This window comes from Cottoperca gobio, chromosome 11 (genome assembly GCF_900634415.1).
Source record: "Cottoperca gobio chromosome 11, fCotGob3.1, whole genome shotgun sequence".
Lineage (NCBI taxonomy): Eukaryota > Metazoa > Chordata > Actinopteri > Perciformes > Bovichtidae > Cottoperca > Cottoperca gobio.
The window spans coordinates 16436536-16449692 of record NC_041365.1 but is presented as its reverse complement, the minus strand read 5'-3'; the positions used below and the strand labels follow the sequence as shown (position 1 = coordinate 16449692).

General features: G+C 41.9%; 1 protein-coding gene across 5 annotated transcripts in view; it reads right to left on the bottom strand.

Annotated features, from left to right (window-relative positions):
• The window catches only part of pleca (plectin a), a 94575-nt gene that overhangs the window by 59999 nt on the left and 21419 nt on the right, over positions 1-13157 (bottom strand). The window contains exon 1 of one of the 5 annotated variants that reach the window (XM_029442906.1): positions 7489-7722. The exons of the other annotated variants lie outside the window; for them this stretch is intronic. Coding sequence (XP_029298766.1) covers positions 7489-7534 — 46 coding nt within the window. The 5' untranslated portion in view covers positions 7535-7722. Of the gene's footprint in view, positions 1-7488; positions 7723-13157 lie in introns of those variants that run through there. 5 annotated transcript variants of the gene reach the window in all.

Below are 13157 nucleotides of genomic sequence, written 5' to 3'. Positions count from 1 at the left end.
AGTCCAGCTACATTCTGTCCTTTTCCAGATCCCTCCCAGACTTTGCACCACCTTGAGAAAAATGTACGATAGTGGAGGAGAGTGGTAAAGAAGAGGTCTTATGAGGAAAGAGCAGATCTTTTCATATGGCGGGGCGCCGTGCTGGCTGTTGTTGGCTGTTTTGCCTGCGGTGAGGCCTGGCAGACAAACAGCCCCTGTAGCTTTGAAAAGTTTGTCTGATGCCAGGCATGTTCTAGAAATGGCACAAGGAGGACGGCTTTATAACGTACAATTACTGACAAACTTAAATGTCAGTAGAAGGGATGATTGTATAAAACCCACAGCAGAATATAGTATACATATCATGTGTAGGAAACTTGAGGTTTGTGAGCTTCAGGCAGGATTTGTAGCAGAGAAATATTTCTCATAAAATCTACGGAGGCATCGAAGTCGATCAACAAGTCAATAACTGTCAATTAATGCTGAAACAATTACCCGAAAAAATTAATAAACAGCTGCTATTTATAGACTATAATTCTGAATCGAATGTCTTATGGTTTTGAAGTGTTGGTCAGACAAACCAACGAATCTGAAGAGCTCTGGGAAGTTGTGATGATCATTTACCATCCAGACAGAATACATTAGATGAAAATAATCATTAGTTTGGGCCCTAACATCACACATAAAGCAGACCCTCAGACTATAAAAACTGACCGTGCAGCACATGTGATTCCATCCTCTCACCAAGAGGTTCAAGGTTTCATATGAGATACAGAAAGAAAGACAGAGACTCGAGGTGATACAGAGGATTCACTTTGCATCAGAGCAGAGAGTGTGTGAGACATGATGACGGACATCCTGCAGCCTCTCATGCCACCAACAACCCCAGCACAGGCTGCCCAGTCACTATCATGACTGAGTCAAATCCACGCTGGTATGTAACAAGTGGAAAATTTATTTGGATCAATAGTACGGTGGACATTGTGACAAGGACAGAGACCACAATTATATAAAACTCTCTCTTCTTAGAAGACCATTGCATTAACAGAAACTAAATGACACAATAACAGGTGACATTGTGATCTGAAGCACTTACAGGAGGAGGTCATCCTTTCTGTGCCACCTGAGAGCCTCCACTGACCTCCGCTGGCCCCGCGGAGCCACAACTCAAACCCACAAACAGTTTTACAGGCAGGAACAGCCACTTACCTGCAGGAAAGAAAACACAAGAGAAAAAAAGAAAACACAGGTTAGCAAACATGCAATATGTCCTAAAGAGAAATTGCCACAGTTTCAAAAACATACTCGTTAAACTGTAACTGCCTGTAAAAAGGGAAATAAAGCACTTTTACAACAGGAGTGGGGTCGACGCAAACACCAAGCGTTACTGTAGTAGTTAATGGATTGAAAAGTTCCAGCCAGGCCTATTGAAGAAAATGCTTTTAATGGTATAAGATGCAGATTAATATGCAGACCACAGGGACATTGTAGGCTACATTAAAGACAGACAAATGGCTGTATTTATAGCACTTAACTCTAGCACTCATTAAGGCCTCCACCGATTCTGGAAATGTGTATCCTCCTGCAGTAGCTTCACTAACAGTGCCACCTTCTGGACAAATCAGCGAAGGCTCAAAAGCCACGAACAGCCGTGTTTGAAAACTTGTCTTACAAATGGTTTAAGAGTCACCTGGTTTCAATGCTCAGCTGATTCCCCTTTCTCTGCTTAAACAAAGCATGAAGAGTGTAATCCTGTCCCTCCGAGAGGAATGAATTAGAGAGGATGTGGCGGTCGCCCCCTTCTGAATTGCAGTAAAGCTGGGGTTAATGATATTATGTAATCACATCAGCTAAATTAGGAGGCCACTCCGCTAATTGGCCAGATTTATTAACCAGCAGGACTGGCAGAGTCACTGACAGCTCTAACAGCATTACACCTGACTGTTACTGATGAAGACAGACCCAGAACAGACCACACATGCAGTTCTCACAGACACCAGGAATACAACCTCTTCACTATACAATAAACTCATCTCGTACGGACTGCCTCGATTCTAATTTGAATCTAATTAATTGCTGAAATGACTTCTTTGCTTTCACACAATCGCTGAACATATCGGATATGTGGGTGGTGATTGAAATCCTGCTCTGACCCATAAGAGCTCAAAACAGTTGACGAGGTTCAGTGTAGTCACTGTGGTGTTTTTATTTTAGGGGTTTGTTTACTCAAAATCTTTGTTGCATCACTTAGTTGTATTGGTTCGACAGTTCTATGCTGCGTGTAGAAATGTGCATCTTCTAAACTGTTGTATATGTGAATACTTTACCAACTTAAACCTGTAACACCAGATTTATTTTGGCCACTTGAGGGCAGCAGAAAGTGGTTATAAACATTATACCGACATATTACCACCTTAAGTTAAGTTCATACGGCAAACTGGTTAGCAACTTCCAACAGATATACTGTAGGTGTGTAAAAGATCAATTTGAGTTTAGCTCTGTCTTGGTCACCATCAACTCTTGGGAGAAATATCTTGATCTTTAGCTGTGAATGTTAAATGTTAGTCGTTTAAATTGTCTGCTGTTTGGTGCTGAGATGCACAGGCTGCTTGCTCAGGGCTCAACAATGAGGGTTGTCCGCTTGGCAAGTAAAATACCATGTTGGGCTAGTAAATCTAATGACTCACTTGCCCGATGCACACATGCTCAGTATCGATAGGGCACTCGCAGGAAAAATGGCGGAGGGTAAAGTTAATGAGCTGAAGCACAAGCGAGCAATTCAATTATCCTGGAAACAGGAGTGTAGTTGGGTGGCGTTAGAGGATGTGGGCGGAAGTCCAACTACGTATTACGCAGTTTGATGCAAGTTTGAGAGTAAGGCAGATACAACGAGATCGTTTTTCAAAGGCAAGTTTGTGAAAAACGACGCTGGAGTGCCAGAACAAGAAGCAACAGCATCTAGCTTGTATCGCAGCTTCCAATTCATTTACTTAAATACAAATTAAACATGACAATAACTTGTTATTTGATAGGCGCTTATAAAAAAAAAAAAAATTGACCTAGTCGGGCACAATGTTCATGAGAGCGGTGAGACTGAACCAAAATAACAAAGTTGCGGCTGTTATATTATGTAAATATTAATTACAATTTAACCAGGGCGGGGCAACTCTTTGATGTCTTTTCATGCAGTTTTCATGGCTCAAGTTTTCCCATCTGGAGTGAGTCATCCCCCTGGCTCAACAGAAACAGGTGAGGAATCTGAAAACATGGCCGTCCACCAATTCCTGCGGCTCAAATAGCAGCTGAAGCATCTCAGAGATACTGAATACTGCTGCTAATGAGACCGGGAGGTGACATATGATCCCTTCATCTCTGAGCATGAAATACAGACAGGATGTATGCATCAGCAACATTCAACAGACACGCCTAAATGAGGTCATTTGATCCTTTCAAGAATTACAACTGTACAAAAATGTGACAATAAACATGTAGATTTGAAACACACATTCAGTGCGTTTCCATGAGAATTAAACATTTTAAACGATGAGCCCCTTTGTTCTGTCCTACAGCAGCCGCGTGTTCATCCACTATTGATCATTTTGTGATGGGAAATTCTTGGCAAGCAGAAAGTGCAGCAGTGGAGGAAAAATAAAATGCTGATCTGATGCTGGGCTGTTATCTGCAGATCAAACAGAGCCTGCCTGCAGAGACGCATGTCCAGGATGCTGGGGGGGGGGGGGCGGGGGGGGGGGGGGGATATGGAAGTACATCATAGAGGGACACTTGTTCATCCCCAGATTGCAGATTCAAATCTAAACCATATACTCATGAGGAAACTGCATAATAACCCCGAGCATGTTGTTTTTAGTTCACAAAGTCAAGGAGAATCTTTAAGGAGAGCCCACATATTGTTTATCTACTCAACTGGAAACTGAAATCAAGTGTCAGGTTTCAGTAGAGGGAGTTTCACCTCATGATGATTAAAGGGATAGTTCAGATTTTTGTGTGACTTCGGTGTTTTAAAGGGTCTGTTCGAATTCACCAAAGTCAGACAATAACACAAACAAACTAACCGATGGAGGCAGGGGAAGCCCAGCAATTCCTGTGTAAAATAGAACGTAAATTACTTAAACTGATTTCTTTAGGTGTCTAAAATACGTTTTGCTGCTGCCCCCGTCCACAGCAGCACATTGCTTTTCTTCCTGTGCTGGTACTCTACTGTAGGTTATACACTGTCTGTGGATAAGTACATCATACAAACCCACTGCAAATAATCCAAACTATCCCTTTAAGGAGTCTTTGCTGCTGAGAAGAACATATTTTCAAACCTATGTTCTGTTTACTAGCCTAATATTTGATGTTAATAAATGAAACAATATAAAATATCACCACAAAATACATGAATCTATTTCAGCTTTGTTGAAAAGCGTCCACGTGTCCACAGGCGTGGAAACAAACCTGTGGGGCAGTCTGTTCAGCACTCTGTATGTACAGATCATAACTCCTAACACAGTAAAAACAATGGCGGACCCTGCCAGAGCTTCAGTCACTGTTAGAAGCAAAACACACTTAATATGTATTATATATTTATTATTATGTGTATTGTTTATTTGTTTTCCTTTGAATATAATCATGTGTACAACACGTGTCACCATTTTAAATGGACTTTTTAATGTACATAAAATACAGTTGCTCCTTTAAAGTGAAAATAAAATAAAGTTATAATTTTTCTGTTACTTTCTGAATATCTGTGGACAATATTGAAGTGGCTCTTCATGAACTTGCCGAATGTCAGGAAGCTGCTTTGACACTTTGCCACGTATGTCTGTAACACTAAACCCCTGCCCTGAACTTCCTTTAAACTGGATAGCCCTGGTTCTAACCGGCCCTGCTTAAAAGCCCCAACATCTTACTTTCACCGGCACATAACTCTCATCATTCACAACAGTGCACTGTTTGTGAAAACATGCTGATAAAGGCTAGACAGAAAGTGTTGAAACACACAGAGCTACAGACATTAGATTAATTAATCGAAATTAACGCGCTAATTCGACAGCCCTAAAAACAATACAAAAGTCAGGCAACAGACAGAAGAATACTAAAAACACACAACATTGAATGAGTAAATTAAGAAAGTAAAAAAGAAAGAATAGCTTCAATATCATCCATTTCAGTTTGGTCTTGTTCAATCATCCAGTAATAGAGCTGCACAGAAAAATAATCGCTACTCATTTAATAATCAAATAATTGTAAAGCAATCTTTCATGCAAGAAATGGTAGAAAATGCTGTTTTCAGCCTCTGAGAACACACACATGTTCTGCTTTTCTCAGTTTTATATCATATTAAACTGAATATCTTTAGGTTTTTGGACTGACAAAACAAGACATTTAAAAAAGGTATTGCCTCAGATATTTTCTACAATTTTATATAATAATAACAAATAATCTTTACTGGCAGCTCTATTCAGCAAATGCAGCTCTTTGGATTTTTTTCAAAAGTCTTCATCAACCCTTGCTCAGAGATCTGCATAAGCTTGAAATGAGCTCAAAATATCTGGGTCAAGACCCGGAGCTGGCTGGAAGAAAGAGGTAAAAGTGAGAGGAATATGGTTCTATGGCTGTCAGTGATAAGTCAGCAAGGCCATGAGTCAATGGTGGCCTTGCTTGTTTCAACACACAGCAGATCATCAACAGCTTCTTGTGTTAAAGAGCTGATTCTGTTCCAAGTGCCTGAAAATAGCTGACAAGAAAACACAATGGAAGCAATGGTCTTGAGGTGACGACATGCTTACAAATGAACTGAGCTGCCCTGAGTAAGCAGTGAGCAGTGTTCAACATATTAAGTAACTCCTTTGGGAGCGCTCAGTGAAGCGGTGGAGCTTTTGTCCCCAGGAGCCCCGAGGAAAACATTCTCCGCCTGTCCCAGTGAGTAGTACTCCTTCAGATCCCGCTCCAGGATCATTTAAATGCCGCTGCCACCCCCAAAGCTGTTCCAAAGTGTAACCACATTTCTCCAGAATACTCCAGACAAACCTCAAGTCCACACAGCTGGTTTTGTAACAGGGCTCTCCTTTTAGGCTGAGCCAGTTTCACCAGTCTGCTTGGTTCTGTCTCCTCAAATTTGAGGTCAGTCTGCTGTTAATCCTTCACTTGGTGAGATGTAGACACATTGATTCACAGAGTGATGTAAAAGTAGCACACTCTCCAAGTCGGAGAAATAGCAACCATGCAGACAGACAGTGGTGGTTGCAGGGTAGGAAAGACACATGGGAGGAGAGAAGTAAGATGTCTTGGGGATATAAATTGGTGTATGCCAATTAAAAGGCTGTACTATACTAAGAGAAATTAAAAAAAAAGGCCTTTGTTGAGCAATTAACAAAAAAGGCAAAGTCCTATTGGGTAAATTTGTGTTGCACGGCAACATGTCAAACCCTGGAGAACAGGGTTGGGTATTATTAGAAACGTTCTGCACTGATATCAAGATAATACTTTCTTTAATTCCTCACTTAAAATAAACTTGTTTTTCAACAGAATCCATTTAACAAAAAGTCTCAAATATTAGAACTTTCTTTCTTTATGAAGGAAATATCTGAGTTATTACAGGATTAATCATAATATTAGTATTTCTCTCTGTTTAATATCGCAGTGAACTGAATATGTGTTGGTTCTGGACTGAACAAGACATCTGAAGTCACGTTGGAGATACTGTGATGGGGATTTTTTCACCATTTTTTACATTTATTGATGATTATTCTAGGCCATAATTGCCCCGAACGGAGCACTAATTTAAGACAGAAAATGATCGAATGACGATATTTCCAATTCTGAGACAGTGATGTAGTGGTACACCTGTGAGTGAGGGAGGTGGGAGCAGCAGACTTTGCTGATGTAAATACTAACTGTAACTAAACATCTAACCATGCTGCAGCCTGACAAGCAGCAGAGCATATGTCCTTCATAACCACAGATGTTCACATGTGACCAGGCTAAACGCTCCCATCCCTGACTGAAGGGCAGGGCAACACTTGGCCGGATCCCTGCTGTTACCGCGGCGATGCAGCAGCAGCCTCTCTGCAGCAGCAGCCTCTCTGCAGCAGCAGCCTCTCTGCAGCAGCAGCCTCTCTGCAGCAGCAGCCTCTCTGCAGCAGACGTTGGGCTCTGCATCTCCTGGCGCAGACGCATTCAATGTGCCGCATGCAGCAGCAGCGGCCGCCCACCGCTAGTAAAACACACCATCTCGGCACAATCACTTCCCCTGACCCCTGGTCACGCCTGGACACAAAGGAGAACAAAAGCTACAAAAACATGCCGAGAGCGAGAACAGAGGATTACGAATCCTCCATTTAAGCCCTGAAACCCTTCCAAAGTGAACTTTTTCTTCAGCCTGCATCTATACATTGAGGAAGTCCTCAGCAGAGAGGGATTGTGGGAAAACGAGGCGGTCCTAAAAGCATACGACAGCGATGACAGTCTGAGGAAGTTAACTATTAAAAAAGGCGTGAGGAGTACCTTTGAGAGAGCTGATCTCATGCTGGATACTCCTTCCTGGATCCATGCTCACAGTCTCCCTGCTGCTGTGTGACGCTCCGAGATCTGCAAGGTCAGCTCAGCACTGAAACACCACACTGGAGGATGGAAACGTCTCTCTGCTAACGGCAGGCTGTTTCTCTCCCTCTCCACCTCTCTCCGCTCTGCTGCTGCCACAGAAGTTGGCAGCTTAGTGTTTTTGTTCACTCCCTTTCTCTCTCTCTCTCTCTCTCTCTCTCTCTCTCTCTCTCTCTCTCTCTCTCTCTCTCTCTCTCTCTCTCTCTCTCTCTCTCTCTCTCTCTCTCTCTCTCTCTCTCTCTCTCTCTCTCTCTCTTGCCGGCTCGCACACAATCCCCGTCAGCAGAGCAATTGTAAAAGCAAGGAGCACATCTCCTCCCATCTCTCACCCCTCCCTGATGCTGTCCCGTCTCATCCTCGTGGTGTTCAGGGAGGTGCCTCAACCAATAACAGTGCAGTTCCACCTTCACATCACAACATGCGTGTAGTTGAACTAAAGCAGCCAATGCAGGGAGTCTGAAATGATGAGTGTTCGGATTGAGAGGTGCTGTACGGGAACTAACGATGCCCTAATAATATGTTAGTCTAGTAGTCTAGGAGATCAAATAAACAATTTACTTTAAAATGTGGTGTTAAAGTCTGTTCAAATCAAAATTTAAAATGAAGATAAACATGACATTTATTCACCGGGAGGTTTATTTCTCCTGCATCAGGGCAACAGCGTCAGTGACTCAGCATTACCTAAAATACTCTGGACTCAAGGAGCCTCTCTATATTTCATGGAAAGTGCTGCAGAGGGGACCTTAGACCTCGGAGAGAAAATGACAGAGCACATTTTAGGAAAGTAAAATTTGCAATCTGAACAAAATGAAATTCCAGCCCTCTGAAATAGTTTAGACTTCACACCCTGAGCAGCTACGAATTAGAGCTGCAAAACACATTCCCACAAATTACACTAAATTAAAATCAGGTGTCAGGACTGGGAGTGGGGAGTTTGTTGTCTATAATAATGAATAATTGTACATTTTCAATCCAAACCATTAATAATAAAAGTCACATAGTTAGATCCTTGGCAGTATTGTTTTAGAAGATGACCGTGAAGGTTATGCTGGCTTTGACTCAGCAGTCTCTTCAATCCTCCAATGACTGGCCGGTACTCTGCTGTGTCGTGCCTGAAGTCAGCAATACTCAAAATGCTATACCGCCTAAATATGAATCGACTGCCAGAGAGGGAAGATGCCTCTACAGTGTATAGTCTACACTAAAGGCTTTGAACAAAAGTGGAAAACAGCGAATATGACCTACATGTGTATAGTGTGCAGTATGTGAGTCTTAAGAGCAACTTTCCCCAATGACAGGTTTTTTAAACATTTTAAGTAGGAACAATAATTCTCAAAGTGTATTTAATCTGTATTAAAATCCATAAATCCATGCCAATTGATTTAAATTGGTTATTTTATGGTCAAACGAGAGTCCTTGACAAGGTTTTTGCATAAGGGGGAATAGAAAGTGAGGATTAAAGCTCTACTTCACAAGCAGCATGACAACAACAGACTGGCAAAAATCGTGACGACGCCGACAACTACAGGAAAAGACTCCACGAGTCACTGAAACACACAATCAAGAGAGTGTTGTCTAAATCTCAGAGCATCCACTTCACAATGTACTGAGTCAGCACATTTTCTTAATAGGCTTATACTTTGCAAAATGGAGAAGATAGAGGTTAAATCAGCCGTTTGTATCCATGATGAAGCTGTGGATTACTCAGTGTGGATATGTGTAGACATGGATGTTTGGATGAGGTGTGTGTGAGCCTGTTTGTGTGTCCGACTAGTCGCCATAAAAAAAATGCCAAGCACAGGATTTTCATCCAGGAGACGGCTGTTCATGTCCCCGTGTGAAACCAAAAGTTGAGTTGAGTCCTCATGTCAAGGACTCATGTCCTGTGAGGCTGTCATGCGACGCTATGAGTCGCATCTTATTTATTTTTTTACCCAAACCATGATCTTTTTCTAAACCTAAACAGGTAGTTTTGTTGCCTAAACCTAAACACATCGCTTCCCAGCGCTGATCAGGTGTTTCTGCAAGCGTGACACGAGGCTGACATGAAACGTTGACATTTAACGTATCTGTGGTTTTGCAAAAATGTACAACGCCAACATTTTTATCTGCAACAGGGTTGCGTGTGTCTAACTGTGAGTTCTTCAGTTGCTTCTGTTCTGGGTTAAAGAAACATCAAATACCTACTGCTGCCAGTTCCATCAATATCACGTGACCTGATTATTCCCCAGCCCTGTAGGACAGATGGTCCAGTCAATGCCACTTCCTGTTCAAGGTTTGCTCTTCCTCCTAATTAAGAGTTCAGTGGCCAGACTTCTTAAATGCAAAGCTTTTAAAAAGCATCTATTACAATTCAATGAGCATTATAACGAGCTCAGTGCTGCCTGTCTGAAATATTCCCCTAATCCAAAGAGCATGACTTTGATAGCTGCTTTTTATTACACAAGATAAATAGCTGAAATATTTCACATTGCCTAAACACCCACCGCAGACACTAAATCATGGTAACAGAATTTAGAAAGGTCCTGAAACCTAACTAGGTGAATTAAAAACATGAACCATGCGTTACACTGAATGACTGGGGACACATGAGGATATCTGTCTTAGAATCCTTCAGATAAAAGAAAACTCTTGTTTATTCGAGCCACCTGGTGTTCTTCTAACAGAGTGCTGCTGAATTCAACAGCCTGCCTCTGACCTCGCACTCTCTCACACAATGATCCTTCATCTTGTACTTGAGCCTGGTCGAGCTGCCAAATGATCGAGTCAAGTGTGAGAAAAGAGAAGTAGGACACTTGCATCAATGTAAAACACCTGTATAGCAAATGGCATTACAGTGCTGATATATCTTCAGCCATGGGTTCACTACGGCCTTGCGCTACAGTCGAGAAAGAATTCAGAAGGGCTGTGAGGACCTCTTTACCGATCAATATACAATCAATGAATGCTTGTCGGCACAGATCCAAGTTTCAGCCAGCTACAGCAGCAGTGAGGGGATAGACCTGTGTGCTGCATCAAATGCTAGCAGCAGACCCTCAGATCCCAATGTTAAGTGTGGGATAGATTCACTTGCTGTAGCGTACTTACGTAATCAAACTCTATTCAATTATCCAAATGTTCCTTTTTATTGCCTACTGCACAAAAAGGACAAGGACAAACACACAGTTATACAACAACACACGCAGTCTCTTCCTTCCTGTATAATCAAATATTTCACTTTGTTGTGGCTCACAGAGGACCGCTATTCCCCAAATTGAGGCTCTCAGACAGAACCCTCTCCTTACTTCTGGGTCCACTAATGGCTCTAACACCAAACTTAGCCATCTTGAGCTTAATGCTCTTTGTTGGTAGAGGGAGAACGCAGACACAACTCTGAACTCCTTCAACTTTTTCGACATGCAAGAGGAGCATATTCTTATGGCAAAACTGCAAGATTTTTAAAATGTTGGGAAGATAAAACCGACCTTTCTCACGGCTAACATTCAGACTTTTCATAGCCATGAGTGTAACTGATAGCAGTGATGTGCCATGCCAGTGAGATCTGGAGCTGAACCTAAATGAGAAGCAGCAGCCATCTTTAATGTCGTTAGTTACAACCGTTTGACAAATCAAAACGTCTGGTGTAAGAAGGGACTATTTCTCCTCGTCTTGCCAGAAATGTATCCAATGACACCTGGGATATTGTGCACAACCGCATTCATGAGTTAGATATAAAACATAATGTTTAATATGCCAAACTGCAGTTAAGTAAGAGATGCATATTTTATCTTATCTGGAGTTAAGTTGGCCGACTAAATAAAAATAATATGAAATAAAGGTAGAAAAACTAGAAAAGGTGACTCAGTGGAGTGCAGATCTCCTCCAGGTGTGTCTCCCTCTCTCCTCCCAAACAAACAAAGAGTTGAATCTCACTGGGATTTATTCATGCCTAACTCAAAACCTTTCTCTGGATGTGAGTTTTTGAGCCATGACAACGGACACAATGTGTCCTGCAGCAGACGAGGTCAGGCTTGTTTTCAGCCTCGCTGATGCCCAGAAATTCCTTTTGCTACTGAAGCCGCTGTTGACCACTTGCGACCCCGATCGGCCGGTTAAGAGGAGTGAGGAGTTTTTCAAACAGAGTGAATCAACGTAACCACGAGAGGTCCCTGAGCATACAGTCATAAATGTGCACAAATAAATATTAGGCTGATGGATCCAGTAGCATGCGAGATTAGCTGCAGACAGACGCACGACTGAAAGGACAAACTAGTATTTCACTGAAGCATGTTTAAATCAGTCGTTACATCTTAAAGCAGAAGAAATGAAGGTATAATGTTCATATCTTGAAAGGCTCAGAATACAGATATTGATGCCAATAATAAGTGTAAAATATCTGCAAATAACTACTTTTTATATCACCGTCTCCTCCTTATTAGAAACTGCTAAATTACATGTTTGTGCTAATTTTGTTCTTAGAATCCATTTCAAAAATATAATCTTTCCAAAACACCACATGATAAAAGGTAATTGTTTGTAATGCAATTGAAGTATTTCACAAGACAGAGAAAATTAAGTTTTCGCGTGGAATGATAAGCCACCTGACTTCAAACCCGGGTTGAGTTTGTTGTTTCTGTTTCCACGCAGCTGTTCAGCTGTGACACCACGGTGTCAAAACTCAATCTGAGGCACAGCCACAAGTCTTAAGTGCCTCTTAATCAGAGGTGCAAGACCTGATACACCCCCTCCACCCCTCTCAGGGATGTGGAACTTCCCAACATTAGAAGCTGGAGCTGGACCAAAACACACTGTAGAGAGGAGGAGGCGAGACTGCCTGTGCCATCCCTTTGCTGTCTACATTCGTCAAGAGTGATATCAAACTCCAAGTGCAGTTGTTGCAGCCCATCCACACACACACACACACACACACACACACACACACACACACACACACACACACACACACACACACACACACACACACACACACACACACACAGTCCAGTGAGGGAGTCAACTGTCAGCAGCTAAAAATAATCTGTTCACTATTGCCACTCCCTGCTTGGCTCACACATTAAAAAGGGTCAAATTCAACAGTTTATATAAGCAATAATACACAAGAAGAAATGTACTACAATAAGAAATAATAGAAAGAGTACATGGATATGGTGGATACGGGTGTCGTATGCTGTACAGCAGGGGTGTCCAAACCTTTTTCACTGAGGGCCACATACAGAAAAATATACGAAGGGCTGGGCCACTCATACTTTTGAGGTATATTCCCTAAAAAAAGGGGATGGATATATCTCAAGCTTGTTAAACAGATAAGTTATTGGGCTTGTTAACACATCAACTAACGTTAGTTAGAAAATGTTGTCAACTTTAATTGACTGAATTTATTGAAAAATGTAGCTTATTAACATGAATACTGTGTAATATATGTTTTAACTCTCCTAGTAATGGGAACAGCGTTGCACTCAGTGGGAGCAGTGATGCTGCGCTTTGGACTGAAGGATGCTGCAGGTCAGGAGGAAGTTTGGTGGTTGTGATATGAAGGACATCACAGAGATGCTGTCGCTCATTTTGGTTCTCAA